Source organism: Garra rufa, chromosome 13, assembly GCF_049309525.1.
Source record: "Garra rufa chromosome 13, GarRuf1.0, whole genome shotgun sequence".
NCBI classification, from domain to species: domain Eukaryota; kingdom Metazoa; phylum Chordata; class Actinopteri; order Cypriniformes; family Cyprinidae; genus Garra; species Garra rufa.
In genome coordinates, this window is record NC_133373.1 from 41,328,684 (window position 1) to 41,342,142 (window position 13,459).

The 13,459-nt window shown below is 33.5% G+C and overlaps 1 protein-coding gene across 21 annotated transcripts in view; it reads left to right on the forward strand.

Moving 5' to 3' along the window:
* Positions 1-13,459, forward strand: part of afdna (afadin, adherens junction formation factor a) — a 162,819-nt gene that overhangs the window by 60,869 nt on the left and 88,491 nt on the right. For 15 of the 21 annotated variants that reach the window (XM_073816838.1, XM_073816839.1, XM_073816841.1 and 12 more), the window contains exons 2-3: positions 10,791-10,986; positions 12,604-12,716. In XM_073816838.1, coding sequence (XP_073672939.1) covers positions 10,791-10,986; positions 12,604-12,716 — 309 coding nt within the window. The remainder of the gene's footprint in view (positions 1-10,790; positions 10,987-12,603; positions 12,717-13,459) is intronic. The other 6 variants (XM_073816840.1, XM_073816852.1, XM_073816858.1 and 3 more) reach the window with 1 other exon arrangement.

The window sequence follows — 13,459 nt, forward strand, 5'->3', positions numbered from 1 at the left end:
TATTTTTTATTTTGATGTAGTAATTTATTTATTTTTTTAAATGTTTTTAGTAATTTGTGTTTTTATCATTTTTGTTAGTAGTTTTTATTTTCATTATTTCTTATTTTATTTTTACATTTTATAGTTGATTTATGTTTTATTTTATTTTTAATTTAATTTAATTGTATTTTATTTTTATTTCATTTAAAGTTTATTTTGCTTCAATTAACTGGTTTGACTGGTAGTGTATACAGGTTTTTTTAAAACTTAAATATTTACTTTGAGACATGAAAATATTTTAATCTTATTGTGTATCTAGATTTTAGATAACATTTATTAAAATATTTTTTCATTAACCAATTCACCAATTAAATTTTTTATGCTTTATTTATTGATACAGAAGCACACTGTACATCCTTTCTCTTCTCTTCTTGTGCCTTTCCTCTCTGTGACAGAGAAAGATTACCAGCAGTAAAAATGACGTGTATTGAAACCGTCTTTGCTTGAAATGTCATCTCTCAGTATTTGAGATGAGGTGGGGTGTGATATGACATTGGGCAGCTCTCTTGCCCTCAGAGACACAACTACAGCAGTCAAAGAAGGAAGAGGACAAACCTGCTCTGTCTCTTCCTGTTCACTCATATTGACATTCTTTAGATTAGATATCTCTCTGTCATCCTAGCATAAGCGTTTAAAAGGCTTTAGAGTGTTGTTTACATAGTGTTTTGCTGCTTGTCTTATGTAAACTCAGATGTAATTACATTTTCAACTTCTGCTTTGGTCCGTCCTCATCTGATTTAGGACACCTGACATCACAGCAGAATCAGCTGCTTCCTTTTTAACTCATTAGTTTTGAGCCCAAACATTTTCTGCCTTAGTAAATAAGCAAACGTCTAACTTAACTTAATTGTGTAGTGGGAATTTGCCCTCTGTCTGGGCGAGCAAGGTGTCCTGCTGACGTGGGGTTAACGCTGCCCCTCTGAACACACCACTGTATTAATCCAGGGTCAGAGACCTGTTGAACACATTGATTTCCCCCGGGATCAGTCTTCGTCAGAGGTGAAAGGTGCTCACGCAGGAATGTGCTTTCGCTGCTTTAACTTTATTTTTAAACCAACTTAATATAACCCGGTGACCTCTATAGGATTTTACTAGGTTTTAATTATCTGAACATTTAAAGGGGCCCAATTGTAACATTTTCTTTTTTTCTTTTTGAAGTCTTCTTATAATGTTAGTCAAGATTTCTTGCACCAAAAACATCATAATTGAGGTTTAGATGATTATTTATGATTACAGTTTCTGCTGCTGTACATTTTGTACTTTTATATCTATGACTTTCTAAAAAGTTTAGTTTGGGGAGGATTAGTGTTATGTGTATTACAGTATCACTATGCATTCAACTTTCCCAAAGAATGTACTTAAAAAATGCACTAACAGTCAAAAGTTTTTGAACATTAGGATTTTTAATGTTTTTAAAGAAAACTACCAAGCCTGCATTTATTTGATCCAAAGTACTGCAAAAACAATAAAATTTTGAAATATTTGTACTATTTAAAATAACTGTTTTCTATGTGAATAGTTTTTAAAATGTAATTTTATTTATTTGATCAAAGCTACATTTTTAGCATCATTCACTCCAGTTCTCAGTAGGGGTGTAATGATACACCAAAGGCACGATTCGGTTCGGTTCACGGTTTTGGGGCCACGGTTCGGTTCAGTTCGGTTTCTGTTTGCTGTGGGGTTAGGGTTGATGTCATCTTAACAGCAATGCTAAGGAACAATAGATTCACTTAATAACAAGAACAACTAAACTTTTTCTTTATTAACTTTGCCAACCCATTTTAGTACAGTCAGGATACCCGAGTAAGTTAGTGAAAATTAGACATTCACTTGTCCGAGTTAAAAATTTACTTGTCCGGGGCAAAAAAATGCCTTTTTTGCTGTAAATTAATCCATTCTGAAGCAACAGTCTCATCACTACTCTATAAGGTCTTGCTTTAATCTGAATATTTGTGATATTTGCCTTAAATTGATTTCTAGGACACTTTTTAACTTTATTTTCCTAACCTTACTAACTGTATGTGTCATCATTCACATCAAATTCTTAAATTTTATCAATACATCAAATTAGAATAATTAGACTCTGTATGGTTGCACAAATTAAATCAGTATCAACAAACTCCATCTTTCCGGGCCTGCAATGAAATTGACATTTAACTGTATTTACTTAGACTGTTTAATGAAGATAAGAGGTTCCAAAAAAATGCATTTACACAGTAAAATTGCAAATACATAAATAATGTAATAAGATTAATGTTATACAAAAATATTGGAAAAATGCAATACCTTTAAATATAAAATCGAACCACCAATAGGTGGCAGTAGTCACTGTCTTAATGAGCGAGTCACGGATTCAACCACAGATGGATTCAACCAGTTCGTTCACTGACTCGATTCATTAAAAAAAAAAAGCTAAATCATTCAGGACTGAAATACCGCTGTGTTGCTCGGAGATTCACGGAGGTTCTGCTGTTGCTTAGAACTATTTTAGTTTGCAAAATGGTTAATGATGTGTCTGTTAATATTAACTACTAGTTTATTGAACTACTGTTGTATAAAATCATCAATGTCACTCACGTTTGCAATCGTAATGGTGCTTTCCTACCGCAGTATGTTTGTTCAGGCTTGTTTCTTTGTGTATGCTGTTGAGCCTGTTAGTGTTGATTTCGAAAGTTTCGTTGCTGCACTAGTTATTGTTTGTAATTGATGTTTTAATCAGGTTACTTGTCCGGTCGGACAAGTAAAATCCCCTTTCACAAAATCCACTTGTCCAGGACAAGCGTTAATGTCGTGCCCTGAGTGTGCTCACTCAAGTCACATGACATGACATGCACTTGGAAAATACTAACTTTAGAATATAATATTTAGAACAAAATTTAGAACAAAAGCTCATCATTACTAATACAATTTAATGAAATGTGATAAAATAAAGATGTGTTTAAATTGGTTAAATTAGTTAGAGACAAGTGACGTCAACCCCAACAATGGGCAGCAGGGGGCGTGAGAGTACCGCGGTACGCCACGAGAGTTTCGCGATACGTATCGTGGTTGGTGTATCGCGATATTTCGGTTCGGTTTGTAATATCGTTACACCCCTAGTTCTCAGTGTCACATGATCATTTAGAAATTATTCTAATATGCTGATTTGCTGTTCAAGAAACATTATTATTATTTTTATTATGATCAATGTTTAAAACAATTGAGTAGAAATAAAAAGCTTCTGTACAGTTATATGCTATACTATTTCAGAAGCTTTCTTTTTGGGAAAGAGATTATGGAAATTAATACTTATGTTTAGCAAGGATGCTTTAAATTGATCGAAAGTGGTGATAAATACATGTATAATGTTACAAAATATTTTATTTCAGATAAATGCTGTTATTCTGAACGTTCTACTCATCAAAGAAACCTGAAAAAATTCGACTTGTGTTTTCAACATAATAATAATAATAATAATAATAATAATAATAATAATAAATATTTTTTGAAGAGCGGATCAGAATATTAGAATGATTTCTGAAGGATCGTGTGACTGGAGTAATGATGCTAAAATTCAGCTTTGAAATCACAGGAATAAATGAAATTAAAAATATATTCAAGTTATTTTAATTGATAAAAATATTTTAAAATTGTACAGTTTTTGCTGTACCTTGGTACTATATGGTTGCTGGCTTTGTATTGTCAAATAAATGCAGGCTTGGTGAGCCGAAGAAACTTAAAAAAAATAATAATAATTTTTACTGTTCAAAAACTTTTGACTTTATTTATTTATTTATTTTGGATGTCATATCAATGTTTTGACGCTTTTGTGAATTTAGACATCACAGCATTATAATGCATTATAAAATATGCATAAATGTTTATTTTCAAGTTAATAGTTACATTTAAAATACATCTTGAATTTGAAGGGGCTGCTTTTCCAGAATTAGTTAAAGGGATAATGGAAGATTATGGTGAAGCTAGTTTTACATGACTGCTAAAGTAGTCTATAATTGAAAATAAGTTGAAATAAGCATCCACATTTAAATTAAAATTCTGTCTTTAATTACTCACTCTTGTGTCGTTCCAAAACCGTAAGACCTTCGTTCATCTTCAAAACACAAATTAAGGTATTTCTGATGAAATCCAAAAGCTTTCTGACCCTGGATAGACAGCAACTGACACATTCAAGACCAAGAAAGGTAGGAAGGACATCGACAAAATAGTCCATGTGACATCAGTGGTTCAATCGTAATGTTATGAAGCTATGAGAATACTTTGTGTGCAAAAATAACAATTTTATTCAACAATTTCTTCTCTTCAAGATAGTCACATGGACTATTTTAACAATATCCTTACTTCCTTTCTGGGCCTTCAATGTGGTATGGGTCAGAATGCTCTTGGATTTCATCAGAAATGTCTTGATTTGTCTTCCAAAGTCGAACAAAGGTCTTACAGGTTTGGAACAATGCCAGAATTTTCATTTTTGGTTGAACTATCCTTTTAAATATCCAATAAAACAATATAACAGTAATATGGTCCTAATATATTGTGCGCCCCTACTATAAAAAAAAAAAGTGTCGCTTTTCCATGATACGACCCTGGTAGAGCATAAGTATAGTTTAAACTGATTACTACAGCATCCAGCCGAGGCCTGCTGGTGTCTTATGGTGCGTTCACACCGCACACTTTGTCTGCGTCAGGCAACGCACCTAACGCATCTAGTTTGACGCATGTACGTTGAAGCTGGCAACGCTTGCTTTTTGGTGCGTTCACACCGCACACGTCAGGCAACGCTCCCAACGCATCTAGTTTTCTGCACACTTCCCCTGAATAAACCATGGCAAACTATTGGGACTGGACATTTTGGAATCCTCTCATGAACATGTTTCGCTAGCTAACGAAATGGGAAATAATTACGTTGAGAAAAGATTTGACAACCCGATCTCTTCAGCGATCTTCATCCAAGCAAGTTCCTTTACATTCCTGTCTTTATACAACAACGAGGACGGATCATACAATTCTCTGCGATTGCAGACGGCTAGAATAAGTTTGTAGCCGTCGTCAATCGCAGAGAAATGTATGTTGTTGTTTTTTCTGCTCCCGCTTCATTCAAAATACGTGTGGTGACGTCGCTACAGTGAGACGCTCTGATTGGTTGACGCACTGCGTCAAGTGCGTTAAGTCCGTCAAAAGTTCAACTAGCTGAACTTCTGCGTTGCTTGCGTTGGCTGCGTTGACGCTTGAAACGCAGGTAACGCTTGAAAAGTTGACGGATCCAACGGACACAACGCAACGCAGAGCCTCTGACGGACCTCTGACGGACTCAACCATTGACTTTACATGTAATCTTGCCGCAACTGACGCATGACGGTTTGGGCGGTGTGAACGCAGCTTTACAAGTGATTGGTTGTTTCTTATTATAGAGATTGATAGGCAGGAGGCTGTTTGCACATCGGTGAGGCTGACTGTCAAGAACAGAGCTGGGCTATTAGTATGCTAATTGCAGTCGGCCAGAGATGGATGCTGACCTCGTGGTCTAAAGGGTCATTGTTGTGTGTAGACGTTGCAGATGGACGCGGGCTGAAGTTGTTGACTCAGTCCTATCTTAACTGTCCGAACTGTCGCTTTGCTACATGGAAATGTTTAGTCATAGGCAGTGTGAGGCGAGCAGATTAGCCTGTTTCCATTCTCCACTATTGTTTCGTGCCGATGACAGCCTTTTTTCTTAGTAGCCTGTTGGCGAAGGCAAGCATCACTATTGATATTGCTTATGATGGGGATTTTTAACAAGACATTTCAGGGTGTATAGCAGTGTAGCATAGCAGAAGCAATGCCAAAATAGTGTTTTTGATTTCCAGGGAATGCATAAACTTGAACTATATCTCAAATGAAGCTGCTTTTTGTTGTAGTCTATCAAATAGTAATGCACTCACAAATTTTAATTTGAAAAAGCAGTGTCCTGTTGTCAGTAAAGTCGCTTTCAGGAAAGACAAATGCTTTAAAATTCTTTCTGTGGTGTGAATTGGGAGGTGGCCGGAGTCCCATGTGTTTTCAGTTATTCTGGGTGTGATCGTCAGGTCGGGTCACCACAAGCTTGACCGAAATTCTACACTGACATGTTTTATTATGCTTTTTCTCCACTTTGAAATAAAGCTATGAGCTCATGAGCTAGTCCTTGTCAAACTGTCTGGTGATTTGCATGAAAGCTGTAATAAACTGTCGTCGCCCCCTGCTGGTAGGATTTCACCCATCCTTGAGGACATTGGCTTTTTCCTGCTATGTGAATATTTTTCTGACACAGTGACTGAAAGGATCTTTCAATGCATAAAGTGTACTGTTTATTAAATGTGCACTTCTTGAAAATGGAAAAATGTGAGAATTAAGCCTGGACTAGAGTTATTATAGTAGAACTAAAACCATAAAAACACTTCGTTAACTGAAGCAAAATAAACTTCAAATGAAATAAAAATAAAATAATACAATTAAATTAAAAAAATCTTAAAATATATAAAATCAACTATAAAATTAAAAAATAAAATAAAAATAATAATGAAAATAAAAAAAACTACTAATAAAAATGACAAAAACACAACAAATTGCTAAAAACATATACGGTGTAACATGTAAAAATACATACTAAAACATACTAATAAAATAAAATATAATAAAATAATAAAAACATTATATACAATTAACTTATTAATAAAAAAATTAAAATAAAATAATAAAATTTAATTAAAAATTAAATAGATAAAATATAAAATCAACTATAAAATTAAATACAAAATAAGGAAATAAAAAACTACTAGTAAAAATGACAAAAATACAACAAATTACTAAAAATGTAATTAAACGAAAAATGAAAAAAAGAATGAAATACATCAAAATAAAATAAAATATATATATAGAAAAAAAAGAAATAAAATAAAATATAAAATCAACTTTAAAATAAAAAATAGAATAAAATATAAAACTACAAATAAAAATTACAAAAAACAATTGCGGAAAAAAATATAATAAAAAATAAAGTAAAATACAATTATATTAAATAAAATGTAAAATAAAATATAGAATTAAAAAAATAATCTAATAAAACATAATACTAATACAAGAAAAAATACTAAAGTACTACTAATAAAAATGACAAAAACACAACAAATTACAAAAACACGATTTAAAAAAAAAAGAGAATTCTACATATAAATAAAATATAATAAATTAAATAATAATAATAATTATTATTGTTATTATTATTATTATTATTATTATTATTATTATTATTATTAGGATAGGACAATGTTTGGCTGAGATGCAACTATTTGAGTATCTGAAATCTGAGGGTGCAAAAAATATAAATATTGAGAAAATTGCTTTTAAAGTTGTGCAAATGAAGTTCTTAGCAATGCATATTACGAATCAAAAATGAAGTTTAGGAAGTAGGAAATTTACAAAATATCTTTGGAACATGATCTTAAAAGAAAAAAAAAAAAAAGAAATATCGATCATTTTGACCCATACACCATATTTTGGGCTTTTGCTACAAATATACCCGTGCAACTTAAGACTGGTTTTGTGCTCCAGGGCCATATATTTGAGTGATACTTCAAAAAGCTGGCCTAAACTGGATCTTTAACCACCAATGAGGAACCCAGCCTCCCTGAATGGATCCTTGTATCGTTAACATTTTTGGGAAGTTTTCAAATTCCTCCTCTTATATTTCTCCAGTTGCTTCGCACATGTTTTTCCATATGCCGAAAGCGGTGACAGTGGACATATTTATGGTCCTCAGCAGATGAGCGTGATGATATCAGCCTGGATAGAAGGTTTGACTCTGCTTCGGAATTTCTGAAATTCAAATGGATAAGAGATGAAAGACCGCATCCTGCCTTATAACTGATTTATGAGCTCCACGCCGCAGTCCAGGGGTTCAGTCCGTGCGTGCGTCCCTCTGTACGCATGATGATAAAGCTGGGATGAGTTTTCTCCAGCAGGGTTTAGAGTTGCAAGGTCAAAGGTGGGACGGCGGGGGGTAAACAGTCAGCCGTAACGCTCATATGTCTCCTTTTCATCAGTAAACCCTCTTACGGGCTTCAAAGACATTCTTGTGTGAAGCCGAAGAGCATGTCCTGTCTTCTTGTGTCTGTGCATGCTAGATAATTGAACTATATGAAGTCTAGTGCAGTCCGGCATGCTAAACTGATAGTTCTGGATATAAATACCTGATTAATGCGCCAAAAATTGTGGAACATTCTTTGGAAATTAATTAAAATACTGAGTATTTTGTTTTATTTTATTTTGATTTTTTTTTTTTTTTTTTGTGACCCTTGACCACAAAGTAGTAGCACAGGTATATTTGCAGCAATAGCCAAAAATACATTGCATGGGTCTAAATTATTCATTTTTCTTTTATGCCAAAAATCATTAGGATATTAAGTACAGATGTTCCATGAAGACATTTTGTAAATTTCCTATCGTAAATATAACAAAACTTAATTTTTCATTAGGAATATGCATTTCTAAGAACTTCATGGACAACTTTAAAGACGATTTTCTCAATAGTTGTATCTCTGCCAAATATTTTCCTATCCTAACAAACCATACATCAATGGAAAGCTTATTTATTCAGATGATGTATAAATCTCATGTTCCAAAAATGTACCCTTATGACTGGATTTGTGGTCCAGGATCACATTTTGATCTAATTGATTTAAAAAAAAAAAAATCTTATTTTTTTGATGTGATTGATTTTTTTTATTTTATTTTATTTTATTTTATTTTATTTTATTTTATTTTATTTTATTTTATTTTATTTTATTTTATTTTATTTTATTTTATTTTGATCAGATTTTTTAATTTATTTATTTATTTATTTTATTTTGATCTGATTTTAAAAATAATTGTATTAAATATTTATTTTATTTTATTTTGCTCTGATTTATTTTATTTTGATTTTATTTTGTTATTTTATTTTGATCTAATTCATTTTGATCTGATTTATTTAAATTTTATTATATTTTGATGTATTTTATTTTGATTAGATAAAAAAATATATTAAATATTTATTTTGTTTTATTTTGATTTATTTTATTTTGATCTGATTTATTTTATTTATTATTTTATTCTATTTTAATTTGATCTGATTTATTTTGTAATTTATTTGATTTTTTTATCTTATTTTTATTTTATTTTTATTTCTTATCTGATTTATTATATTTTGATTTATTTTTTATTTTGATTAGATTTTTTTAAATTTTATTAAATATTTAGATTTGTTTCTTTATTTTTTTATTTCTTATCTGATTTATTTTATTTAGATTTATTTTATTTTATTTTGATCTGATTTATTTTGAACTGATTTATTTAAATTTTATTATATTTTGATTTATTTGATTTTGATTTATTTTTTATTTTATTTTATTTGGATCGGATTTGTTTTTTGTTTTGTTTTGTTTTACCTAGCAATGTCCCATAACTGGTAAATTCACTGTAATGGGAGTTGATGATGATTTTTTTTATTAGGCCTTTTGTTACAGATTGAATCAAACCGGCTGAAGTTAGTGTACACGCTAAAGCTGACAGGAAATGGCCCTTTGTGTTTTGAGGAAACACACGGTGACTCTCCTGACACACATTGTTCTGGTTGCTATGGTTTTTGTTCTCTTGATGTTTGAAGTCACACCTCTTGCACACACACTCACATTTCAGGAATTAAAAGCCCAAAATGTTTTCCCTTATCTGTGTTTTGTATATTTATTATGCTCAGAAATGAGCCTTTGTTTCCTTTTGTTTCCCTCCTCTACAATACTCATCGGTGGCTTTTAGACATTAAGGCGCTTTTTCTCTAAAGCAGCTATTGAAGCGATACAGCTATAAAAATAACAATGCAAAGTCTTGAATTTACCCTTTTTTTCCTTATTAAAGAATTAGTTTACTTCAGAATTAAAATGTCCTGATAATTTACTCACCCCCATGTCATTCAAGATGTTCATGTCTTTCTTTCTTCAGTCCAAAAGAGATTTTTAAGAAAGACATTCCTGTATTTTTCTCTATTTAGTGGACTTCAATGGGAATCAACGGATTGAAGGTCCAGAAAAAGGCAGCTTCAAAGGGCTCTACACGATCAGAGCCAAAGAATAAGGGTATTATCTATCGAAACGATTGACCATTTTCTTTTTAAATAATGAAAATGAAATGTAGGTGCCTCATCATGACCCTGAGGGTCCAAATATCTCATATGTAAGACAGTGTGGCACGCAAGTAGGCGTGTGGTCGGGTGTGTCCGGAAATACTATAGTGTGAATAAATTGTGTATCCGTGGTGTGCTATTACAGCTCATCAGGATGAGTATAAAACACTCTTGATGCTCACATTGCTGTGGTACAATCAGACAATATCAGTGAATGCTGATACGCCTGCTCCCCTATTATACAAACACAAAGGTTTCTTCAAGCATGTCTTCGCTGTTATCCTAAGGCTGCTGTCCTCTCGTCCCAGATACATCCTGCTCAGCCAGCTCAAATATCAGCCTCCGCTGCAGGTTACGAGTTTAATGTTGCCACACAGAGCTGCTCGGTTTTTCACACAACAGAGATGGTACAGATGTAGCCTCCTGCTAGATTTAATCGCAGACCGCAGAGATGAACTTTTGCAGCAGACCGATTGTGAATCTGAATGATGTAGATGCTCTTTAAACGTGTAGGAAAATGTGAATGTTGGCTTTAAATGGCATGCACTGATTGTTCTATTCTTTTTTTTTTTTCTGCTTTCAGGACTTAGAGTTCCATGGCGTGATGCGCTTTTACTTCCAGGACCGGGTGGCGGGGAACTTTGCTACAAAATGTATCCGAGTGTCAAGCACGGCGACCACGCAGGATGTAATCGAGACGCTGGCGGAAAAGTTCAGACCGGATATGAGGATGCTGTCTTCTCCCAAATACTCCCTCTATGAGGTCCACGTCAGTGGCGGTGAGTTATATGCACACAAAAATCTGTCTTTTTGTCTTTTTACTAATAATAAATTCAGAAGAATTTGTCATTGCCATTCAAAAGTTGTTTTTATTTGATATATTTTTGAAAGAAGTCTGATTTTGAGTCAAGGTTGCATCATTTATGTTTAGTGGAGACTATAATATTTTTTTTTTTAAAAAGAACAGAACTTTTTAACAATTGAATGCTCCCTTGCTGAATGAAATTTATTTTTTATATAGACCATTTAAAAGGTACTCTATGCAAATGCATACATGGTAACACTTTTTGCGACAACTCAATTTTACGTTGTTGCATTTGGGAAAAGTCCAAATAAAGTTCATAATGCGACATAGCATGTACAGTTTAAGTCAAAAGTTTACACACACCTTGCAGAATCTGCAAAATGTTAATTATTTTACCAAAATAAGGAGGATCATACAAAATGCATGTTATTTTTTTTTAGTACTGACCTGAAAAGATGCTTACATATAGTCCACAAGAGAAAATAGTTGAATTTTTAAAAACGGCCCTGTTCAAAAGTTTACATACACTTGATTCTTAATACCGTTTTGTTACCTGAATAATCCACAGCTCTGTTTTTTTTTAAGTGATAGTTATTCATGAGTCCCTTGTTTGTCCTGATCAGTTAAACTGCCTGCTGTTCTTCAAATAAAATCCTTCAGGTCCCACAAATTCTTTGTTTTTGTTTTTTTAGCATTTTTGTGTATTTGATCCCTTTCCAACAAAGAGATCCATCTCTTCACATTAAGAAAACTGAGAGACTCATATGCAACTATTACAGAAGGTTCAAATGCTCACTGATGCTCACTTCAGAAGGAAACACAATGCATTAAGAGCCAGGGGTGTAAACTTTTGAACAGAATGAAAATGTGTACATTTTTCTTTTTTTGCCTAAATATTTTTTTCATTTAGTACTGCCCTTTAGAAGCTACAGAATATACTTGCATGTTTCCCAGAAGACAAAATAAGTTTTACCCTGATATTTAAATTCAAAAGTTTTCAGGCCCAGCTCTTAAATACAAGAATAACATGCATTTTTAATCGCTCTTATTTTGGTAAAATAATTAACATTTTGCAGATTCTGCAAGGTGTATGTAAACTTTTAACCTCAGCTGTAGCTGCATACTTCCAGAGTATGTTTCTGGCCCTAGTATTTTAGTTTATCTGGTTTAAGGTAGGAAGGCTGTCGGGAAGGCCTCTTTTTTTTGCTACAGAGGCTGTATTGAGGTTTAGTCTGTTAGATATATTATCAATCATTCATGTGTTAAAACATCAAAATTGTGACTTTATATGAGCTTCCAGTGGACAAATTTTTGTAGTTTGTGAAATATCCATAAATGAAACATTGACATATTGGGTCTTATACAAGAAACATGAGCAGAACAAGTTTCTGTGAACGTTTTAAAACCTTTCTTTGAGTGAATGTCACATTGAATTACATGCAGTAATTTAGAAAAGATTGGGATTGTTATATTTTTAGTGTTTTTGTTTCACCAATGAAACCCATTTGGACTAAAGCCTTGTTTAAGTCTACTCTGATTAAACTCCATAGAGGTGTGATTTTCTGACTGGCATAATCTTTCTCTGTGACAGAAGAGAGGAAACTGGACTTGGATGAGAAACCTCTGGTCGTACAATTGAACTGGAACAAAGACGACAGAGAAGGCCGCTTCGTTCTCAAGAACGAGAACGACATCATTCCCAAGGTGAGAAAACGTCGATGAGACCAAGAGTTAAAAAACAAACCCAACTTGAACTGCTTGACTGCAGAAGCTATAGTTTTACGATGATTCACCGAGGGTGTCTGTGTTTGTTCCTGTCGAGTCTTCTGCTCTTGGTTATGTTGGAACAGCTTTTTTAGTCCCCTGCTGTTCAGACGGCCCCTGAAACCATCTTCTCCGCAAGCCAGCCCATTGCACGTCAGTTAAAAACCCTCTCAGGACATACAAACACACAGGCATCAGCAGACACTTCATTTCCTCACTTAAGTGGAGCAGATCAATTTTTTTTTCTGTTTTACTCCGTCTGTCTCTCTCTCTCTCTCTCTCTCTGTCTCTCTCTCTCTCTCTCTCTCTCTCTCTCTCTCTCTCTCTCTCTCTCTCTCTCTCTCTCTCTCTCTCTCTCTCTCTCTCTCTCTCTCTCCACTTCAGTGGCTCTTAGTGTTGTGTGCAGCAAGGCTCCCCAAAGAGACATAAAATCAGAGCTAGGAGTGTCTGAGTCTGCAGGAATGTGGGTGGTAGATCCCAACAATTTTCTGCATTTTAGGCCGTTTTCGCACTTGGTTCGATTGTTCGGCCCAAACCAAAGTTCAATTCCACTCTCCGAACCGCAGTGTTTCAGTATTCAACGAAAGTGCTGGTGGCAGCTGTTTGCCACTAAAACTTCATCTCAGGATGAAAAGATGCTAACGTCACTGTTTTATTCATGGTTTTTGTTAGTCTCAGCCTCA